Source organism: Setaria italica, chromosome VII, assembly GCF_000263155.2.
Source record: "Setaria italica strain Yugu1 chromosome VII, Setaria_italica_v2.0, whole genome shotgun sequence".
In the NCBI taxonomy this organism is placed as follows: domain Eukaryota; kingdom Viridiplantae; phylum Streptophyta; class Magnoliopsida; order Poales; family Poaceae; genus Setaria; species Setaria italica.
This window is the reverse complement of record NC_028456.1, coordinates 24,307,806-24,326,031: the sequence shown is the minus strand read 5'-3', so window position 1 is coordinate 24,326,031 and position 18,226 is coordinate 24,307,806. Positions and strand designations below refer to the sequence as shown.

The following is an 18,226-nucleotide window of genomic DNA, read 5'->3' as shown; positions in this document are numbered from 1 at the left end:
TGGGCGCCGGGAATGAGGTCGATCTGGTGCTCAATGCCACGAAGTGGTGGAAGTCCCGGTGGCAAATCTTTTGGAAAGACATCAGCGTACTCCTGCAAAATGTTAGCAACCGCAGGGGGAATATCCAAAGATGGTGCATCATCAAGTGAAACGAGCACACTAGAGCATATAAGGGCATAGCATGGCAAAGGAGCATCGCGTAACTCATCAAAATCAGCACGTGTGGCAAGCAAAACAGGAGCATTCAACTTGATTTCAGAATTAAGAGATGTCGATGGTTCAAGTTGTTTAGCAGTTTTAGCAGCTCTAGCAAGATCATCTTTAAGAATTTGTTCAGGTGTCATGGGATGTATAATTATTTTCTGACCCTTAAACATGAAAGAATAGTGATTTGAACGACCATGATGCAAGCTATCAGTATCATATTGCCAAGGTCGCCCAAGTAACAGAGAGCATGCTTCCATGGGAATAACATCACAATCAACAAAATCAGAATAAGCACCCATGGAGAAAGGAACACGGACTGATCGAGTAATTCTAATTTTCCCACCATCATTAAGCCATTGAATGTGATATGGATGTGGATGCTTACGAGTGGGTAAAGACAACTTTTCAACCAGCGTGGTACTCGCCAAATTGTTGCAGCTGCCGCTGTCGATGATGATGCGAATCGACCGCTCCTGCACAACGCCCTTGGTATGGAAAAGAGTGTGTCGCTGATTCTTCTCGGACGGGGCGACCTGTGTACTAAGAACACGCTGCACAACAAGACTTTCATACCTATCGGCGTCGCCCGGGTTGACATGTACCTCCATAGCTGCATGGTCAGTGGCAAGCATCGCATGTCGAGTATCTTCAGAATCACTAGCAGAAGAGTACTCACCATCGTCACGAAGAAGCAAAGTGCGCTTGTTCGGACAGTCCCGAATCACATGGCCAAATCCTTTGCAACGATGACACTGAATATCCCGTGTACGGCCTGTGGGAGGGGCGGTGCCTGTGGAAGGGGCAGCGCTTGCAGGTTTTGCCGTTCGCTCGCGCAGTGTCGTGGTGGGCGTGGGTGGCGCAGGGAGAGCGGGTGCGGAGTTGGATGGCGAGCTTCTTCCTGCAAAAGAGTTAGAATATGTCTTCGAGCGGCGTCCCTGCACTTCACGTTCAGCTTTGCAAGCATATTCAAATAATGTTGTCATATCGGTGTAGTCCTTATAATCAAGTATATCCTGAATTTCGCGGTTCAAACCACCACGGAAACGTGCCATAGCAGCGTCGGTTTCCTCCAATAACCCACAACGAATCATTCCTATTTGTAATTCCTGGAAATATTCCTCAACAGATTTGGAACCTTGCTGAAAACGTTGCATTTTATTAAGCAAATCGCGAGCATAATAAGAAGGCACAAATCTGTGGCGCATAGCAGTTTTTAATTGCTCCCAAGTGGTTGGAATGGTATTGGGATGTTTGTGTTTATATTCACGCCACCAAATTAAAGCAAAATCAGTAAATTCACTAATAGCAGCTTTAACTTGAGAATTAGCAAGAATATCATGGCATGAAAATTTCTGTTCAACTTCTAATTCCCAATCAAGATATGCAGCAGGATCATATTTGCCATTAAAAGGTGGGATTTTAAATTTAATCTTGGAAAAGGAATCATTACCACCGGAACGGCGTGGCACGCGGCGGGCACGGCCTCGGCGGTCGCCATCGTCCTGGTCCGAGTCACCACCATAACCCTGCTGCAACTCTGCGACTGTAGTGTGCAATGCATCGAGTCTTGCCACAACTGAGTCGAGTGTGGCCTTAGCGGCCGTCTGTGCAAGGTCGAGCTGATCACACCGCTCGGTCGTCGAGGAGATCGTCGAGTCCAGCCGTTCATGAATCGTCTGAATGTCGGTGACAAGCCCTTCAACTTGCGCCCGTATGCCCTCCAGCTGGGTAGCCCCCACGTCGACATCATCTGCCATGGTTAGCGCAAAGACAAGAACACAAGCGACGACAAAATAGGGGTGTAACAGCTCACAAGGCGCTCACACTAGTGCTGTTATCAAATTCTTATCCGTTCTTACCACGCACACAGGGGCGAACTGCAACCAACCGGTGGAACTCACGAAAGATTGGAGGAGCGATTGCCTGGAGAAACAAAATATGCTCGTCGTAGAACTATGTGGAGTTCTGGGAAGGCTGCACTCAAATGAAGGATTAGCACAATCAAACAATAATGCAAAGTTGAAAGATAGTGCCAAACACGTAACAATAGTTGCTGGTAACAAGGAAAAATCGAAAGAACAGAGGCAAGGTGGAGAGGGCGCACCTCTTTTTTTTTTCTGTTTTTTTTTTGTCACAGAGGGTGCCCCAAAACTGATAATATGAACACAGAGGATCTCAAATATCAAATTGCGGCACACACTTTTTCTCTCTCTCTCTCTCTCTAGAGTAAGGCGGACCTCAGAATAATAAAGGACCAAGAAAGAGAGATACAGATGTGAAAGGCTGGCACGGAATACGTGGGGGAGGGGGGAATTAACACCAGAGAGTCGTGACCCAGGAGGAGTCACGGCGCGCGCAAAGGGAGGTGCCACCGAAACAAATCCGAATCACCTTCCTTCTCCCTGTTGGATTCTTCTTCTTCTTTTTTTTTTGCGTCTTTCCTTCTTTTTTTTTTGCACTTTCCTTTTTTTTGATTGCTTTCGATCTTTTTTTTTTTTGACAGGGGAGGGGCGATCGGAGTAGTGGGATGGCGCGGCGCGGTTGTCGCGGGGGGAGGTGCGGTGGGCGCAGCTGGTAGGGTTGGCGAGTAGCGGAACGGCGGCGGCGGCGAAAACTAGGGTTAGATGAAAAACGAGAAGCAAAAGATTAAACACAAGTAACCAGCAACAATTGAACGAGGAGGCACACAAATTCAACAAAGACACTTATTGAAAGAATGTGCGAGGCTAAACGGTTGCTGGGACAAAGGATCTAACCTGAAAAAATTTGTTTTGGTTTTTGTGGACTGTAGGAAGGGAAAAACACTCGGTAAAACTCACCGATCAACCTGGAAAGCTGATACCACTTGATAGAGTCGGAGTGCCCGATCTTTCGGTGAGTGGAGATAAATTCGACTTGGTGGAAGTAGACCCTCACGATCCGACTACGACGAGCGAACCCGAAGCGCCAATGCAATCGCTGAACCAACTCCCGATGGTTACCAACCTCGCCGGTGCGAGATCAGCCTGATCACGAAGATCGATTCCTGTCCGCAATCGAAGAACGAACAAGAAAGAGAGGCGAGCAATCTAAATATCACTCGAAGGTGGAGTTCTGAATCACAAGGACAGCGCGTATTTGCGCGTGTTCAAGAGTAGCTAAAGTTAGATGTAAAACAAAACTCAAGTCGTAAACAAAAAGGACTTCGGACTAAATAAAGGGGGCGCAGCCCCTGGAGTCCGAAGGGGTCACGGCGCCCAACCCTAGGCGCCCCACCTGGGCTGCCCTGTTGGGCCATCTTCTTATTCCGATGGGCCTTCGTTCCTTAACAGCATGATGAAGTTTAATTCTCTCGCACGGGCTCGAGTGATTGGCCCAACTGGATGAGCAACTGTAGGCTCCTGAGGTGGATGAGCAACTGGAGGCGCCTGAGGTGCTGCTGGTGTAGATGTACTCGTGGTGTCCTCATCATTAGCTCCGCTTTCCACCCACAAACTGACGGTCAGTCAAAGGTAACTAATTGGGTGTTGGGCGTCTACCTTCGTTGCCTCGCCGGCGATTTTCCGAGGAGTGGCTGCGGTGGCTGCCATGGACCAAGTTATGCTATAACTCGTCTTACCATATGGCTCTCAAGGCAACGCCCGTTTGAGGTGGTGTATGGTCGGTCGCCTCCTACTTTGGCCGCTTATCAGCCCAGTTTGTCGCGAGTGGCATCCCTGAACAGGCAGCTCATCGAGAGGGATGCGTTCTTGGCTGCTGTTCGGGAACGACTCCTCCTAGCGCAAGGCATTATGAAGGGGCAGCATGATACGGCACATCGGAATGTAACTTTTGTTGTGGGTGATTGGGTATGGCTTCTTCACCAGCGCGCGGCGGCGTCCATCAAGAATACCCAGCATGCCAAGCTGGCTCCTTGCTACTATGGGTCTTTCCAAGTGCTTGAGCGCATTGGCTCTATCGCCTATCGCCTCCAGCTTCCTGCCAAGGCGCGCATCCACAATGTGTTCCACGTGGTGTTCTTGAAGCCTTTCCATGGTGCGGCCCCGACTGCCATTGCTCCCCTACCTACCATTGTGCACGGTCATGCTGTTCCTGAACCTGATAAAGTTCTCCGTGCACGCCTCAACCGTGGTGTCTGGGAAGCCCGGGTGCATTGGCTTGGTTAGAGTGCTACTGATTCTACTTGGGAGCGGCTGGAAGAATTCAAATCCACTTATCCAGACTTCCAGCTCGAGGACGAGCTGTTTCGAAAGGAGGGAGGAATTGTTGTGGACGCCTTTGTCAGGAAAGTCTACAGCAGGAGGAAGAGGGCGCCAACAGCCTCTAGTGGCTGAGTAGGTGCCTGGTTGATTTAGTTTGTTAGTTGGGTCAGTAGTTTGTTAGGCTTGAGATCAGGATTAGAGGAGTTAATTGAGATTTGTAGTGGCCGTCACTCATATAAGCTGAGCGACAGTAGAAGAGGGGAAGCAGAGTAGAATCAATCTGTTCAGAGCCTCCTAGGGAGGACGAACGTGATCTACTACTGTGCCATTATCATCAATAAAGCCTTCAGTTTCCTAGCTCTGTCACTGAGCCTGAGCTAGTGATTTATCAAAAGCAACCATAAACGTTTGATTCAGAAGTTATCAATTGTACTGTGTTATTGTAGTAAAAGGTGCTTTGAAGTGATAAGATTCAGCTAGATCAGTCTAACCATTTACATTGACTTGTTTTTAGTGTTACACAGTCGGCTGCCCTTTTGAGTCTTGAATCTCACCAGCTCTTTTGCTTCAGGTGAGACCAACAAAAGTACGACGTGTAGTACCACTTTTCTGTAGATTCGTGCAAGTTCAGCATCTACACGATTCACCTTTCTAGGTATATAGCATTGGGCGCTTTTTTTGTCTAGTCACTTGTCAGTACAATCAGACATTGAGTAGTCAGTAAAGGCAGCAACATGATGACCGAGATGACTTGATACGGTGCTGAAATCACCGATTTCACCGGTCTCACTGAAATCCAAGCGTATGCAGGGATGGGGGGATGACTGAAAGGCAACACTTTTTTGTTTGTAAAACCTAGCTAACCGACTGAATGTCTCAAGCCGAGATATTTACTCTGGATATGTTCTTTGGTAACTAGTCTTTGCTTGGGCTAACTAGTTTATCCGATAAGTTCCATGTTTAGAAAGATAACTTCTCACAATTATTTGGGACCGAAGCCAATTTTAGTGAAAGTACTGTAGAGTGAAAATTTGCAAATTCTGGGCCTTTGGGGACGAATACACATTATACAAGTATATGGACCTAACTATCATTGAGCACGTGACGGTGAGATGATTTATTCCTTAGTTGCTCGCACTTTTTGCTCAGAAAAAAAAACTACGCGTATATATCTTATCGGTAATGTTCTAAGGGAAAATGACAACCAAAACAGTGTCATTCCGTCGTGATTAGGCAACTTGGAGCGCGTCATCTCGACACCGACGACGATAGGTTCGTGCCCTATACATAACCCTACCTAATGGAGTAGAAGACAAAATATGTAGAATTTTTTTTTATAAAAATGTGATCCGGAACCGGAAGTACATGATCAGAGCGCATGGCTATGCCACAGCTCAATTACGATCGATTTGACAGGAAAAAATCTTCAGAAAAAAGAAAACAAGTGGAAGAATCCGTCTTGTTTCTATCTACGATTCGTAGGTATGCTCTTGAATTTTGCATGAATTTCAGCGTGTTTCCGAGAAAATAAAGTCTGCACGAGGCCACGGACTGCTAAACTTCCACCAGTGAAGTCGGCTACTACCCCGGCAATGTAGGCAAGTAGCGAGCCGACCGCAACTTCCACCGGCGCTAGCTATCTGTCAGCTACGGCGTGCCGGACTACGGCGGTGGTTACGGTGGTTGCGTGGGCGCTTTCGGCCTTTCCGCGCTCCTTTGCCCCGGCTCGGCTGCTCCCTTTCGCTCGGCGTCACCCACACCTCTAGCGATCGGCGGCGCCGGGTGTCGGGCGAGTCCGGCCAAAGCCAAGCTGACCGCAGCACGGACGTAAAAAAAAGGCGACCTGCCTGCCCGTGGTCACGGGCTGCCACAATAATGCGCCGTTGTCCCCTTCCCGCGGCGCGCGGGCTCGGCCGATCGGTGCGTCCCGCGCGGACGAGGAGGGGAGAGCTGTAGCTTCGACCTGCCGGCTACGGGTGGAGCCGAGGACAGGGGCTGCGCTTGTTGTTCCCTGCACATGCGCCGTGCGCGGCAGGGCAGTGTCGCTGCGAGGGCCAGCTCCGCTCTGCGGCTCACTGGTTCAGACTAGGTTGTTGCCTTGGTTTTCATCGTGCACGCATGGCTACTATTGTGCGTCGATCAAGCGTTCCCTGTTGCGCAACCGTAGTACGCGCCACCACACACCTGAAGCTCTGAACTACTGTACTGTGCGCCTTCTCCTTTTGTGATGTCCAACTGCTGGTGCGAGTAGTAATGCGGTCGCCTCCTCCGCCCTCATTTGCTCATCTTCGTCGTCCCTCGGCCCATGGAGGCGCCGGTGTCCGCTACTCCCCGTATCCATGCTGCCCGCGGCTCTCGGGAAGCCACCGGACTCCACAGCTCGCTGTCGGTCTCCGTACCGCGGCAGCTGGCTGATATGTACGAGGAAAGGAACTGCGCAGCTGTAGGTGGCTAGGCGCCACGGATGGGCTGGAATTGGATTGCTTTCTTTTGCACCGTTGTGGCTTCACTGCATAAGCAATTGGGTTCTACTCCCTCTATTTTAAATTGCAGATCATTTTAATTTTTTTATATTTATAGTTTAACTATGTACCTAGAAAAGTCAAAACAACCTACAATTTAGGACAGAAGGAGTAAATCTCATCAGATGAGTCCGATAGCCTACTAGTTGCTCACTGGCTGCTGTTGTGAACTTGTGGTCAAGAGCTTGACGGCGAGCAGATTAATACACCGCTTGCTGAAATGATCGTTCATCCTCCTGACGGCACGCTCCCAGAAATCTGAAGCGAAGAATGACCAGCAGTCCAGCACCCGGTCTGCACCCCGTTCTCATCGTTGCACACAGCAATAGCAGCTGAGCTACGTGTGCAAGTGCAACGGTGCCGTCATGCAATTTCTTTTCTACAGAGCCATTGTAGACTAAAAAAATATATATAAATATATACTTCCTTCATTCTAAATTATAGGTTATTTTGAATTTTCTAGGTTCGATGAACGGAGGGAGTATGTATTGAACCAACGGGTTCTAACAAACTTTTGTAGTGAACAGGTTCCAACAAACTTCTCAAGTACAGTATTGCTCACATCCAAATACTGCCTGGTCTAACTTATTGGAAATAACTTAGACCAGGTAAGGTATAACTTGTAACGCAAAAACGAACCCAAGTATACTGATGGCATACTGGCAGCTTAATTAATTTTGATGTCCACTGCAGCAGCAGAGCATTGTAGATCAGCGTTCCGGGAACCGCTTCATGCTTTCTTTTACGAGCCTTTGCACCCGTGGCTACTCAGGAGGCTCAGCAGGCTGGCACGGCGCTTCTTCTTTCTCGCGTCAGCTGAAACAGATGCTCTGGGTGATTTTGGAACCATTGGACGAATGACGATTGGGGCTGAACCATTTTTACGAGCCTTTGCACCTGTGCCAGATTCTCCATGTTCATGGCTCTTCTCAGTTGCATCAGGCTCACTATGCTCTTTGATGCGTGTTGCTTCTTCAGACGTGGGAGGACTGAGACCCTCAGGCTTGGGATCCGCTTCAGCAACAAGGTTTGCAACTGGTGGAGGTAAGGTGCCACACTTCTCTTTGTACGATGCATCTGCATTTGCCGGGTTTTCTAGAGCATGCAACTGCTTGCTTAGGTTAGCGATCGTTTCCTGGCATTCCGCAAGCTTCTTGGCTGCTGCAGATATTGCTGAGGTCTGCAAGAGTAATAATCATTATGGTAATTCTCGAATATTCAGAATGTCAGCGAGATTTTTCAGTCTATATCTCTACAAAATTAGTAAATGTCCAGGAAACAGTGTCATATTTTATAGTTATTGTGCTCTCATTGAAAAGGTCTGTTTGTGTACGTATGGATAGAAGATTTGCTATTTGTAGAAAGACAGGAGTTTCCAAGGAGGACATCGGAGATTACCGTCTTTAGTTTTTTCCCCTCTTCTGCTATTTTTTCTTTGCTTTCATCAGAAGCAGCACTGCATCACAGATAATAGGGAAGCACGTTATACAGTTCTCAGTAACGATGCAGAAGTGCTGCAAATAATAGCATCATAGATGATTCCCAAAAGGCCAAAAACAGAAGATACCTTTCTGTTTCACGGTATACCAGGTGTTGCTCCTGACAACGACCACCCTGCCCTTCATTAACAGCCAATAACTCTGCATCAAGCTTGGAGATGAACTCAATCTGAGAATGATTTCGTAAGGTTACATCAGGAATCTGGCCTTCAGTTGTTTCGATCAATTCTTTTTGTTTATCTTGTTGCATTCCAAAATCCATTTCTAAATTTGTACTCTGCATAGCATCTTTTTCATGTATGCTTAATGTCCACAAGGATTCATTTCCATCAGAATTATTAGTAATGTAGTCCGTAACATCTAGTCCATCAAGACACCAAAAACATTGGCTCACTATCCACTCTAGGATCAAGCAAACTTCATCAGCAAGCTTTTCAAGATTAGCCTTTCCATCTAACACGTCACTACAGACATGAACCAGGTGTGCAAGTCGCAAGGTGAGTTCAGACTTCTCATGAAAAAATGATTGGAACCTCATAACATTGCTTTTAGTAGATCTTTCAACCATGCTACTGACTCTTTCTCTCAGAGTGGCCACCATTTTGTTTAATTCTTCCCTGTCATAGGATAAGCTTGCATCATCATTTCCTTTGGCAGAAATCTCACTCCTCAGTGCATGTGTTACTTCATCAATAATGCTAGCAACACTTATCTTACTAACTTGATGCTTATGTATGATCACCTTCAAAACATCCTGAATCAACTCAGGATACTTGTCAGAGAAACCATCATCAGGGACGATATCTCTGTGAACTGTTTCTGAAACAACCATTTTTGAGTCTGCATTAGGTGTGTCCATACACTCATGTGGGGCACTTGAAGGCCTCGATGCCCTCTCTAGTTTCTCGATCTCCACAGGATCAACAAGCAGTTGAATGTCAGATCCTGTGATTCTTCTGCCCCTACTTCTCATCTGAAACACCTGTTGCTTCCCTGATCTTGAGTGATCCAGCTTGGCTAATGCAATGACCATTCGTTCTGGATGGTTATTCTCTGTTAAACCATGGCTATCAGACAACTCTTCATGCTGCTTTTGTAGCATTGACAGCTTGCATGCCTCGTCTACGTACTTCCACCGAACAAACTGCATGTCACTCTCCTTCTGGGCCAATAACTGCCTGAGATGTCTGTTTTCATCACCAAATTCCTTCAGCTTCACTTGGTAACCTTCAGACACAGAATGCCTCGCCCCCAGCTGTGGCTGCACTACTGCACGGGGCCTTCTCGTTCCATTCTCAGCGGAACTAGTACCTTGTCGCTTGACCTCGTCTTTCATTTTTGCCAACGCTGCAGGACCTGGCAGGCGTTTCTGAACCATGGTCCGCAGCCTCTGGCACTCTGCTTCTAGTGCAGCTATCTTCTTGATGCTCTCCTCCTGCTGCTTCTGAGCGGCATGTATTGATTTGAGGTCATATCCCCGCTCTTTGTTCCGAATCTCAAGTTCCTCCTGAAGCATGCGCACCTCATACTTAAGGGATGCGCATTGTTTCTGTGAGAATTCGAGCTTTGCTGTTGCATCGGTTAACTTTTGTTCTGAATGTGCTTTGGATTCTTTCAGCTCTTTGATCAACTTCTCCTTTGAGTCAACTGTGTTGCGAAGATTGTAGTTTTCAGCAATGACCTTCTCAAACTGCTTATTTGCATCCTCAAACTTTTGCTTCAAATCTTGTGTTTTCTTCTGCTCGGAAGAGAGATCATTAGCTGCTTCAATTACAAGGCGCTCCTTCTCGTCCCTAAAAAGCAGTAGCTGCTCCATACATGACCTCAGAGCATCTCCGGTCTCATTCATTCTTCCTGGATAATTCATCCGCTACGAAGTGTCAAGTGTAGCTATCAAGCATCTTCTGAAATAACCGGAGTTACAATGTTATGTGATGTTAGGGGTGTGTGCGTTTTCTTAACTACTACATTAGTTGCTTAACAGAAGCATGGAAAACGAAGTAAAGAATGTATAGAAGGTACCAAATGAAAAAGTTTAACCGAATTCACCAAAAGTTACCTTCTTATTTTAAAACCAGTATAAGCAAAAATCCATTTTGTAATATTTACCCAAAAAATAACCAATTAGGTTGCCACGAAGTGTTGCGATACCAAATCAATACGATGAAAATACTCATAGAATATGGGGCAAAACCAGTACATTCGTTTCTTAAGTATGATCCAATTCAGAATCCATTTGTTTCTTTCAAAAAAAATATGGGGGCATGTGCCCCCACTCGATCTTCTACCATATCCACCGGATCCTCTACTATATCCAGTTGGTCCTTTTTTTTATCCGCCCTTGCAATTCTATTCATAGCACTGGATATGATGTAGGTTAATTTAAAGGTCGAAGATAACTTTCAGTATTGTACTACTGCTGGCTGGACCGTGTCACTTATCGATGAGTGCTTCAAAAGTAAATAGATGCTTAAACAAGTTTATAGCCTCAAACTTCGCCTTGAGTTTTGAATTCTCAAGCTCGTGAAATGTTGACATCTCACATTTAACGTCATTGAAACTTCATATTAGTGTCATACTTAAGTGGGCCAATACCAAGAGGATGAATACACGAACAAGTATACAACTTCCGAAAGTAGGAAGCTCTTGCCACTAAACTACAGCCACGACTACCATCTCTAGTGGGGGAGCTATGGAGCAGCCTCTTACGGGAGGTGACGCCCAAACAAGTCCCGAAAGGCCTTTTCTTTGTGATAGTTTTAAAGTATTAGGGGGAGGGAGGAAGGGAGGCTGAGCTTCGGCTTAATGAAACTCATGGGGGCTCTTTTCCCCAGCAGCTGAGTTTTTTCTAAAAAAAATCGAGCAATAGTATGAAAGAAAATGGCACATAAGACTTTTCCTTTTGTAACAAAAATGTATACGTGTTTGATTTTGTGACTCGATATTGACATGATGTCATGGGAACTAAAAAATGATCGTCATCATGGGTCTAACTAGCAGTTAACCAGGCTTCCATTGACAGTTCTCTAATGTTGTTTCATCACCCTACATGACAGATGACACCCCGTTATCAATCGTGGTGACGTTGGTTGTAAAAACATGAAAACGCGTGAGGCAGTTCAAGCCATGATTTGTAGCACACTGAAAAAATTCTCATAATTTTTGCCATGATACGTTTAAGAAAGCAAAAGGCTAAAAGGAATGCATCAGCATCAGTCTGATGAAAAAAAAAATGCACGCACCGGTTTACCCCCTGGCCGATGAACTCGGCAATAACTCTAGTTCTGCCAAAAATCAACACTACTTCAAGAACTCCAACAGAACAAGAAAACGATCGTCACGATTCACGAGCAGTGAAAAGACCAGCATATAGACCTTGTACCTTCTTCCAGTACCCCGATCCCTTGGTAGTTCTTGGCTAGTTCCGTCCACTGAACTGCTGGCACATTACACCGGAAAGAAGAAACTAGGCGAAGGCTACTCCACCCCTGACGAAGAACCCAAATGCAGCGGATGGAACTGGACTACTGGAGAAGACTGCACGAGCGCCTTTAGATCGGTTGGTGCGAGAGGTGGGACGTGCAAATCCGCCGTCACCACCTCACTTTAAGCGCGCCGGGCCGTCCGGGAGCCGAGGTTTCAAAGCTACAGCGCGGATGGGCCTTTCGCGAGGCGAACGCGCGAGCGGTGCAGTGGATCGGGTCGGGGGAAGAACGAAAGCAAGCAGAGATGTCCGGCAGGCAGATCAGCTGGCGCATCCTGCTCCCGCCGGGAGTGGCTCTCGGCTGACGCAGTGCAACTGCGGCCTGATCACCAGTTGCGTCCGCCCCGTCAGATCAGTTCCGTCGCTTTTCGGTAGCAGCTGCGGCGTCGACAGAGTGCGCTGGGACGTGCCGTTGATGCTGCGTCTTATCTTGCGCGCGTGCGTGATCACTGTCAACTCTTTGTTCGGGAAGTACGGTTGCGCGCCTGCGTGGAGGCCGATAGGTGCGCCAGCAATGTTAACCTAGCTTGATCGGGTTTCTCTTGTTGCCGGTGTCAGGGGACCTGCCCAGCTGCCCTAGTAGTGTTTGGTGTCCCCGGCGGTGGTTTGTGTCCAATAATGACATATAGCTTCCTATCCTTGCTTGCTTACAGAATTGTTCAGCCTGATGCTACTGGACTCCATGGATCAGTGTGCACGCCTACTACCATCCAGTTTTACACTGAACCAATTGATGGTTTGCATGTGTTGCAACCTTAACGCCGTTCAGGCCATTTGGGCCGGCCGCAGGTGAATTTTTTGGGCTGCGAGGACAGATTTGTTGGGTGGGTCGTGACCTTGGACGGCCTTGTTAGATCTACCCCTTGGGCCTCCTTGCCAGCCTTATAACACCAAAATTTGCTTTTCTGCAACCCAAAATCGTTCTCGGATCTCGGTCCACCAGCTACAGAAGGTCTGCGAAATTTCCTGTAGAATTATTTTTTTCGAGAATACGAAGGTGAGCTGCGTACCTTTGCATTGAAAAGAAAAAAAAATATTACATTATTACAACGCGGGTCAATCGAGCGCACGCACACGAAACATCGTCGAATTAACGATTACACAGCTTACAACAACGCAACAAGAATCGGGAGCGCAGATGGGCTCTAGGCGTGTGCTCCTCCTGATGCAGGCCAACCCAACAGGGATAGGTGTTTAGCACCTGCGCTGCACCAAAGTTGAGCCTGATCGACAATTTCAGAAACCAGCCGGCTGGGCGGACGGCACCAGCATTTTTCTTCCCGACGTTATCCTTTTGACAGTTTCTGGTCTGGATACACACACGACACACGACACTCGACACTTGCCGCAATGCCGCGGGCGACGTGACGATACCGGGCCGCGCCGCGCACACCAGACCACGTTTCCCTCGCTCCCCCTCTCGCCTCGTCCCCGTGCCGCGCGTGGGTGAAACGACCTCCTCCCCGTGCGAACGCGACTCGAGCGTCGACTCCGATAGCTGCGGGACGGGCGTGAAGAGTGAAGACCCATACGCACTCGTCTAATCACTCCGCCCAACCCCCGCATCCAACACCACTACTCGCCATTCAAAACCCCCTCGCGACGTCGGCTCGTCGCTCTGCTGCCTTTTCTTCTGCTCCCCGGTCGAGAGCTCCGTCTGCCTCGCATGCCGCCTCCGACGGCGGCGACGGCGGCTTCCTCCATCGCGTCGCCGGTAAGTAAAACCACCGATGATCACCACTCCTCTCCGCTTCGCCCCCCATCTCATCTCTCATTTTTGGGGTTTTGTCGGATGGATTGCTTTGCTTTCTCCGCCCTTCCCCGATGCATAGTTGTTGGGGGGTTTTGTCAGTTTTTCTTCTGCTTCGTGCAGCGTTTTACCCACGTGACTCGAGGATGAGTCCAACCACCCGCTTTCTTCAGGGGTGGAAGCCTGATGCTCGAATTCCCCGTCCCCTATGAATCTGCGATCGATCGCATCTCTGAATTCCGCGAGCGGCGGTATCGCAAATTGGACTAGATTTGGGGCCTTCAAAAAAATGCTGGGGGTTTCTGTGTTCTGTTGTTTGGTGCCACTGCCATACCCTGATGGACTCCTCGCTGGTGATTCCGTGCTTAGGTGCTCTGAAATCTGTATCGGTGAAGGCTCCTGCGTGGAAAGAGGAGCATGGGTGCGGCGCCAGGAGGCAGGCCGGTGAACAAGGCTGCGGGGGATGCTGCGGCGTGGGTGTTCAACATCGTCACCTCCGTCGGTATCATCATGGTTAACAAGGCCCTGATGGCTACTCACGGGTTTGGCTTTGGTAAGACAAGTTTCTTTCTGTGCAGGATGTGTGCCGCACCTGATTCTAAAAATATACTAAACAATGCTTATGTGGTACGACAGTGTTAATCTTTCCGACAGCATCTTTTTTGTTTTTGGATGTTGTCATGGAAAGTGACATGCTGTCGTTGTTGTTTTTTAATGGAGTGGCATGCTAATGTTAGCGCTGAACACTCATCCCGTATTCTGAAATCCAAATAGGACTGACCTGGCTGAAATGCTTGCTGCCTGCCAGCAAATGCGATTGTTCCAATGGTGGGAAATTCAATAAATTTGCTGCAAATTTGTTATCATATTTTTGCATCATGAATTGATATCCACAAATTCCTGTGCATGCGTGTTCTTAATGTGGGGTGTTTGGATACGAGGTGTTAAACTTTAACATTGTCACATCGGATGTTCGGATACTAATTAGGAGAACTAAACATGAGCTAATTATAAAACTAATTGCAGAACCCTATGTTAATTCGCGAGACGAATCTATTAAGCCTAATTAATCCATCATTAGCAAATGGTTACTGTAGCACCACAATGTCAAATCATTGACTAATTAGGCTTAATAGATTCGTCTCGCGAATTATACTCCATCTGTGCAATTAGTTTTGTAATTAACCTATGTTTAATACTTCTAATTAGCATCCAAACATCCGATGTGACGGGTGTTAAACTTTAACAGCTGGTTGCCCTTAGTTATACAGTTGATTGGAGAAATATCTGACAAATGGAATTTGACAAGCACACTGTATTGCAATATTGTTGGCTTCACTGCTTCATTCAGCTAATGCTTATTACCTATCAGTCGTATTAAATACGAAAATTTTGTACTGAAACTATGTCTCATGGAGCGAAAAACTAGTATTGATGCGCCAAATACGTACTGAAAGATTATGCTGGAAACTGAGGATGTTCTAACCCATACTGTTTTAATGTACCATTTTGTCCTACATTTAATCTTTTCTATAAATTCCACACTTGCAGTTACGATATTGCCTGGGATTCACTTTGCAACTACAGCTTTAGCGACATTAATACTGAAATCGTTGGGATATCTTGAACCATCTTATTTACCTCTTCCAGAGCTTATAAAGTATGTCGCTTTTGCAAATATATCAGTTGTTGGGATGAATGCGAGTTTGATGTGGAATTCTGTTGGGTTCTATCAGGTGAACAAATAATGATTTTGTGTTTGATGCACTTAGATTGGTTTATGCATGTATACTAAGTTGTGGCACCATCTTTTTTCTTCCCCCAGATATCCAAGCTGTCTATGGTTCCAGTATTATGCATGCTGGAAGTTCTATTTGACAGTGTCCGTTACTCAAGGGGAACAAAGCTTAGCATAATGGTTGTCTTAGGAGGGGTTGCGATATGTACTGTCACTGATGTTACTGTAAATACCAAAGGATTGATAGCTGCTGCAGTAGCTGTTTGCAGCACTGCCTTTCAGCAACATGTAAGTATTGTTAAAACTAGAATTTGTGCGTTCATTTTGCGGGTTCTTGTACAATACTTTCCTTTTTATGTGAAAACATATCCTGCAGCATGAACCATGTAGGTATAGATAGTTTAGGCTTGCATTGGTCGGGTCCAATCACTGTAAACATGCTGATTTCCATCTGTATGTTTTCATTATTTGGTTGCTTACTGGCTCTTGTGGTGCATTTGAATAGCATTGGAGTTGAATTCAAGGCCAGTTTAAAGGTACCCTTACTCAGTTAAAACTTAAAAACTAACCAAGTTATTAATAGCTCAAGGTCGATGATTACATGTTGCATCTAGTTCCTTTATTGTATGCGTGCCTTCTGATTCTTTAAATTGTAGTATATTGCTCCCTCAGGCTTCAAGATGGCAATAGAAATCTGAGCAGATTTCATGTTAGACAAAAACATACAGTATTCCTACTCATGCATTATTCATTTTGTCAGCTTGTTTGACATGTTTTCATTCCCTTTTCCTATCTTTACAATTTTATAGTACTTTGGCCTTCTTTTCTGCAGTACATCCATCACCTTCAAAAGAAGTATTCCCTCAGTGCATTCGACCTCTTGGGTCATACTGCTCCAGCCCAAGCAGCATCGTTGTTACTACTTGGGCCTTTTGTGGACCTTTGGCTGACCAATAATAGAGTTGACACTTACCATTACAACAACGTGGTGACGGTAAGTGCTGTTCAGTACTTCAGCCTACTAACGATCTGCCTTAATATTTCTCTTGCACTCCATTTGGAACTATATGATATATCTACCTTGTGAAGTTATATGTGCAGTGGCGCATTTTGTTTGGTAAATTCTGTGGATGGAGTATAGAGATGATAATGTAAACACTAATATCTAAGCAATCTTATTTATGAAAAAGACGGCTATAAACACACAGAACAAGTTTGCTTTACACAATTTTGCTTTAGAACTTAGGACACTATGCTACTGTTTCACAGTAGGTGGGTGAACTGATGCTGATATTTCCTTTTCATCCGCACCCCTTCCAGTTCTTCATAGCACTGTCATCCGTGATTGCGATTGGAACCAATCTGAGTCAGTTCATATGCATTGGAAGATTCACGGCCGTCTCATTTCAAGTTCTGGGCCACATGAAGACGATCCTTGTGCTCACCCTGGGTTTCATCCTCTTCGGAAGAGAAGGCCTAAATGTTCATGTCGCATTTGGTATGATCCTGGCTATTGTGGGTATGATTTGGTACAATCATGCATCTTCGAGACCTGGAGGCAAAGAGTGCCGAGATTACCCGGAGCCCGTCGAGGAAGATATGGAGCTGGGCGTTCAACCATCACAGTTGGAACCTGATGAGAAGAACTGAGACGAAAGCCTGCGAGATACTGTACTCGACGTCCCTCGCCTGGATCCTTGTCCTTGGTTGGTTTAGCCGCTTACTGTTCATTTCCCCAGTTTCATTGAGCAACCGACGGTGATGCAACTACACCTAGCGTCAATAGAAGATCGTTGTGAAAACAGAGATACACCTGGAGGCAGATCGATTCGTATGATGTACAGCAAACATAGTTGAGGTGGTAGGATCAGAAGGGAACATATCAGAGATTGGATCTTTCAGCCACGACTCTCACAAAAGAGAGAACTGAAACTGATCGAGTTCCGGAATCAACTGGGTCTGCCGTTGGATTTTGCGATGTTTTATTTCTGCGACTTAATTTACGATTTTGTTGTCGAAAGATTTATAGCTAGTTTTTACGTGTAGCGGAGAGGATTCAGAGCGATGGACTACTGTGTATGAGTATCAGTCACACCGTCACACGCGGGCCAGCACGCACGCCGCTGAGCCGCCGAGCGGCGAGTGCCGAGGCCCGCGAGGGTGCTCTGGGCTGAAATCAACTTTTTTTTTTCGAGAACAGCTGAAATCAACTTTTGTTTTTCGAGAACAGCTGAAATCAACTTTTTTTTTTCGAGAACAGCTGAAATCAATCACTCCTGAACGCATGGTTTCTTGTTGGTTGAGAGCTGAGACTTGAGACCAAAACAGAACTTAACGAAACTTTCCTCGTCAATTTTTGAATGGAAAATGCACGATTATGTTATGTTCTGGGCTCCTGGTCGGTCTACAATCTCGTCTGGACCTCAGAGGTTTCATAATTCATACCATGAACTTGCTGAATCTTGAACAGACCTTGGTTCTTGTTGCATGCTGAGGAAGAACTACAACATAATTTTCGTACTGTCCAGGGACGCCACGCAAAAGTTCCCCATCCCAAATCGGTCAAGGCTCGATTCAACAGGACACACATAGATGGCAAAAAGCCCGCAGCCTGGTAGCCCGGCACGAGACCCGTTTTTTTTGTCTGGCCCAAACACAGCCCGCCATGGTGGCCGCCATGCTCGTGCCAGCCCAGCCCAGTAACACGTGCTGGGCGTGGGTTGCCACCCCAGCACGACAGGCGGCATGGCCCGGTTTTTACTGTTGGCCCGTTAATCTCCTCCTCACAATCTTGATCTCCCCTATCTCCTACCTACCATCGTCCGTCGCCTCCCCAGCTCCCCGT

At 46.7% G+C, this 18,226-nt stretch overlaps 2 protein-coding genes across 4 annotated transcripts; one reads left to right on the top strand and one right to left on the bottom strand.

Annotated features, from left to right (window-relative positions):
• Positions 1-7,374: 7,374 nt before the first annotated feature.
• LOC101756823 (filament-like plant protein 4) lies at positions 7,375-11,985 on the bottom strand. Of its 3 annotated transcripts, XM_022828653.1 has the most exons (5): positions 11,792-11,985; positions 11,652-11,693; positions 8,478-10,313; positions 8,309-8,366; positions 7,375-8,090 (listed from the first exon to the last, which is right to left on the bottom strand). In XM_022828653.1, exons 3-5 carry the CDS (start codon positions 10,274-10,276, stop codon positions 7,653-7,655), a joined length of 2,295 nt encoding a protein of 764 aa, XP_022684388.1. In that variant the 5' UTR covers positions 10,277-10,313; positions 11,652-11,693; positions 11,792-11,985; the 3' UTR covers positions 7,375-7,652. The 3 variants fall into 3 exon arrangements, with proteins under 3 accessions (XP_022684388.1, XP_004976152.1, XP_004976153.1); XM_004976095.3 differs by lacking the exon at positions 11,652-11,693; XM_004976096.3 differs by lacking the exon at positions 11,652-11,693 and having other exon boundaries at positions 8,478-10,263.
• Positions 11,986-13,458: 1,473 nt separating this feature from the next.
• Positions 13,459-17,364, top strand: LOC101756421 (UDP-rhamnose/UDP-galactose transporter 6). The gene is made up of 6 exons (XM_004976094.3): positions 13,459-13,607; positions 14,013-14,196; positions 15,195-15,379; positions 15,469-15,669; positions 16,214-16,375; positions 16,702-17,364. The coding sequence occupies exons 2-6, from the start codon at positions 14,061-14,063 to the stop codon at positions 17,029-17,031; spliced, it is 1,014 nt and encodes a 337-aa protein (XP_004976151.1). The 5' UTR covers positions 13,459-13,607; positions 14,013-14,060; the 3' UTR covers positions 17,032-17,364.
• Positions 17,365-18,226: the final 862 nt, after the last annotated feature.

What these genes read in the sequence shown, in the direction of transcription:
- LOC101756823 (XM_022828653.1), bottom strand. Translation starts at nt 10,276, where the DNA reads ATGAATTATCCAGGAAGAATGAATGAGACCGGAGATGCTCTGAGGTCA. An exon ending in GTATACCGTGAAACAGAAAG is followed by an intron (nt 8,367 to 8,477) that starts GTATCTTCTGTT and finishes TCTGTGATGCAG; the next exon opens with TGCTGCTTCTGATGAAAGCA. An exon ending in AGGGGAAAAAACTAAAGACG is followed by an intron (nt 8,091 to 8,308) that starts GTAATCTCCGAT and finishes TTACTCTTGCAG; the next exon opens with ACCTCAGCAATATCTGCAGC.
- LOC101756421 (XM_004976094.3), top strand. Translation starts at nt 14,061, where the DNA reads ATGGGTGCGGCGCCAGGAGGCAGGCCGGTGAACAAGGCTGCGGGGGAT. An exon ending in ATTCTGTTGGGTTCTATCAG is followed by an intron (nt 15,380 to 15,468) that starts GTGAACAAATAA and finishes TTCTTCCCCCAG; the next exon opens with ATATCCAAGCTGTCTATGGT. An exon ending in GCACTGCCTTTCAGCAACAT is followed by an intron (nt 15,670 to 16,213) that starts GTAAGTATTGTT and finishes TCTTTTCTGCAG; the next exon opens with TACATCCATCACCTTCAAAA.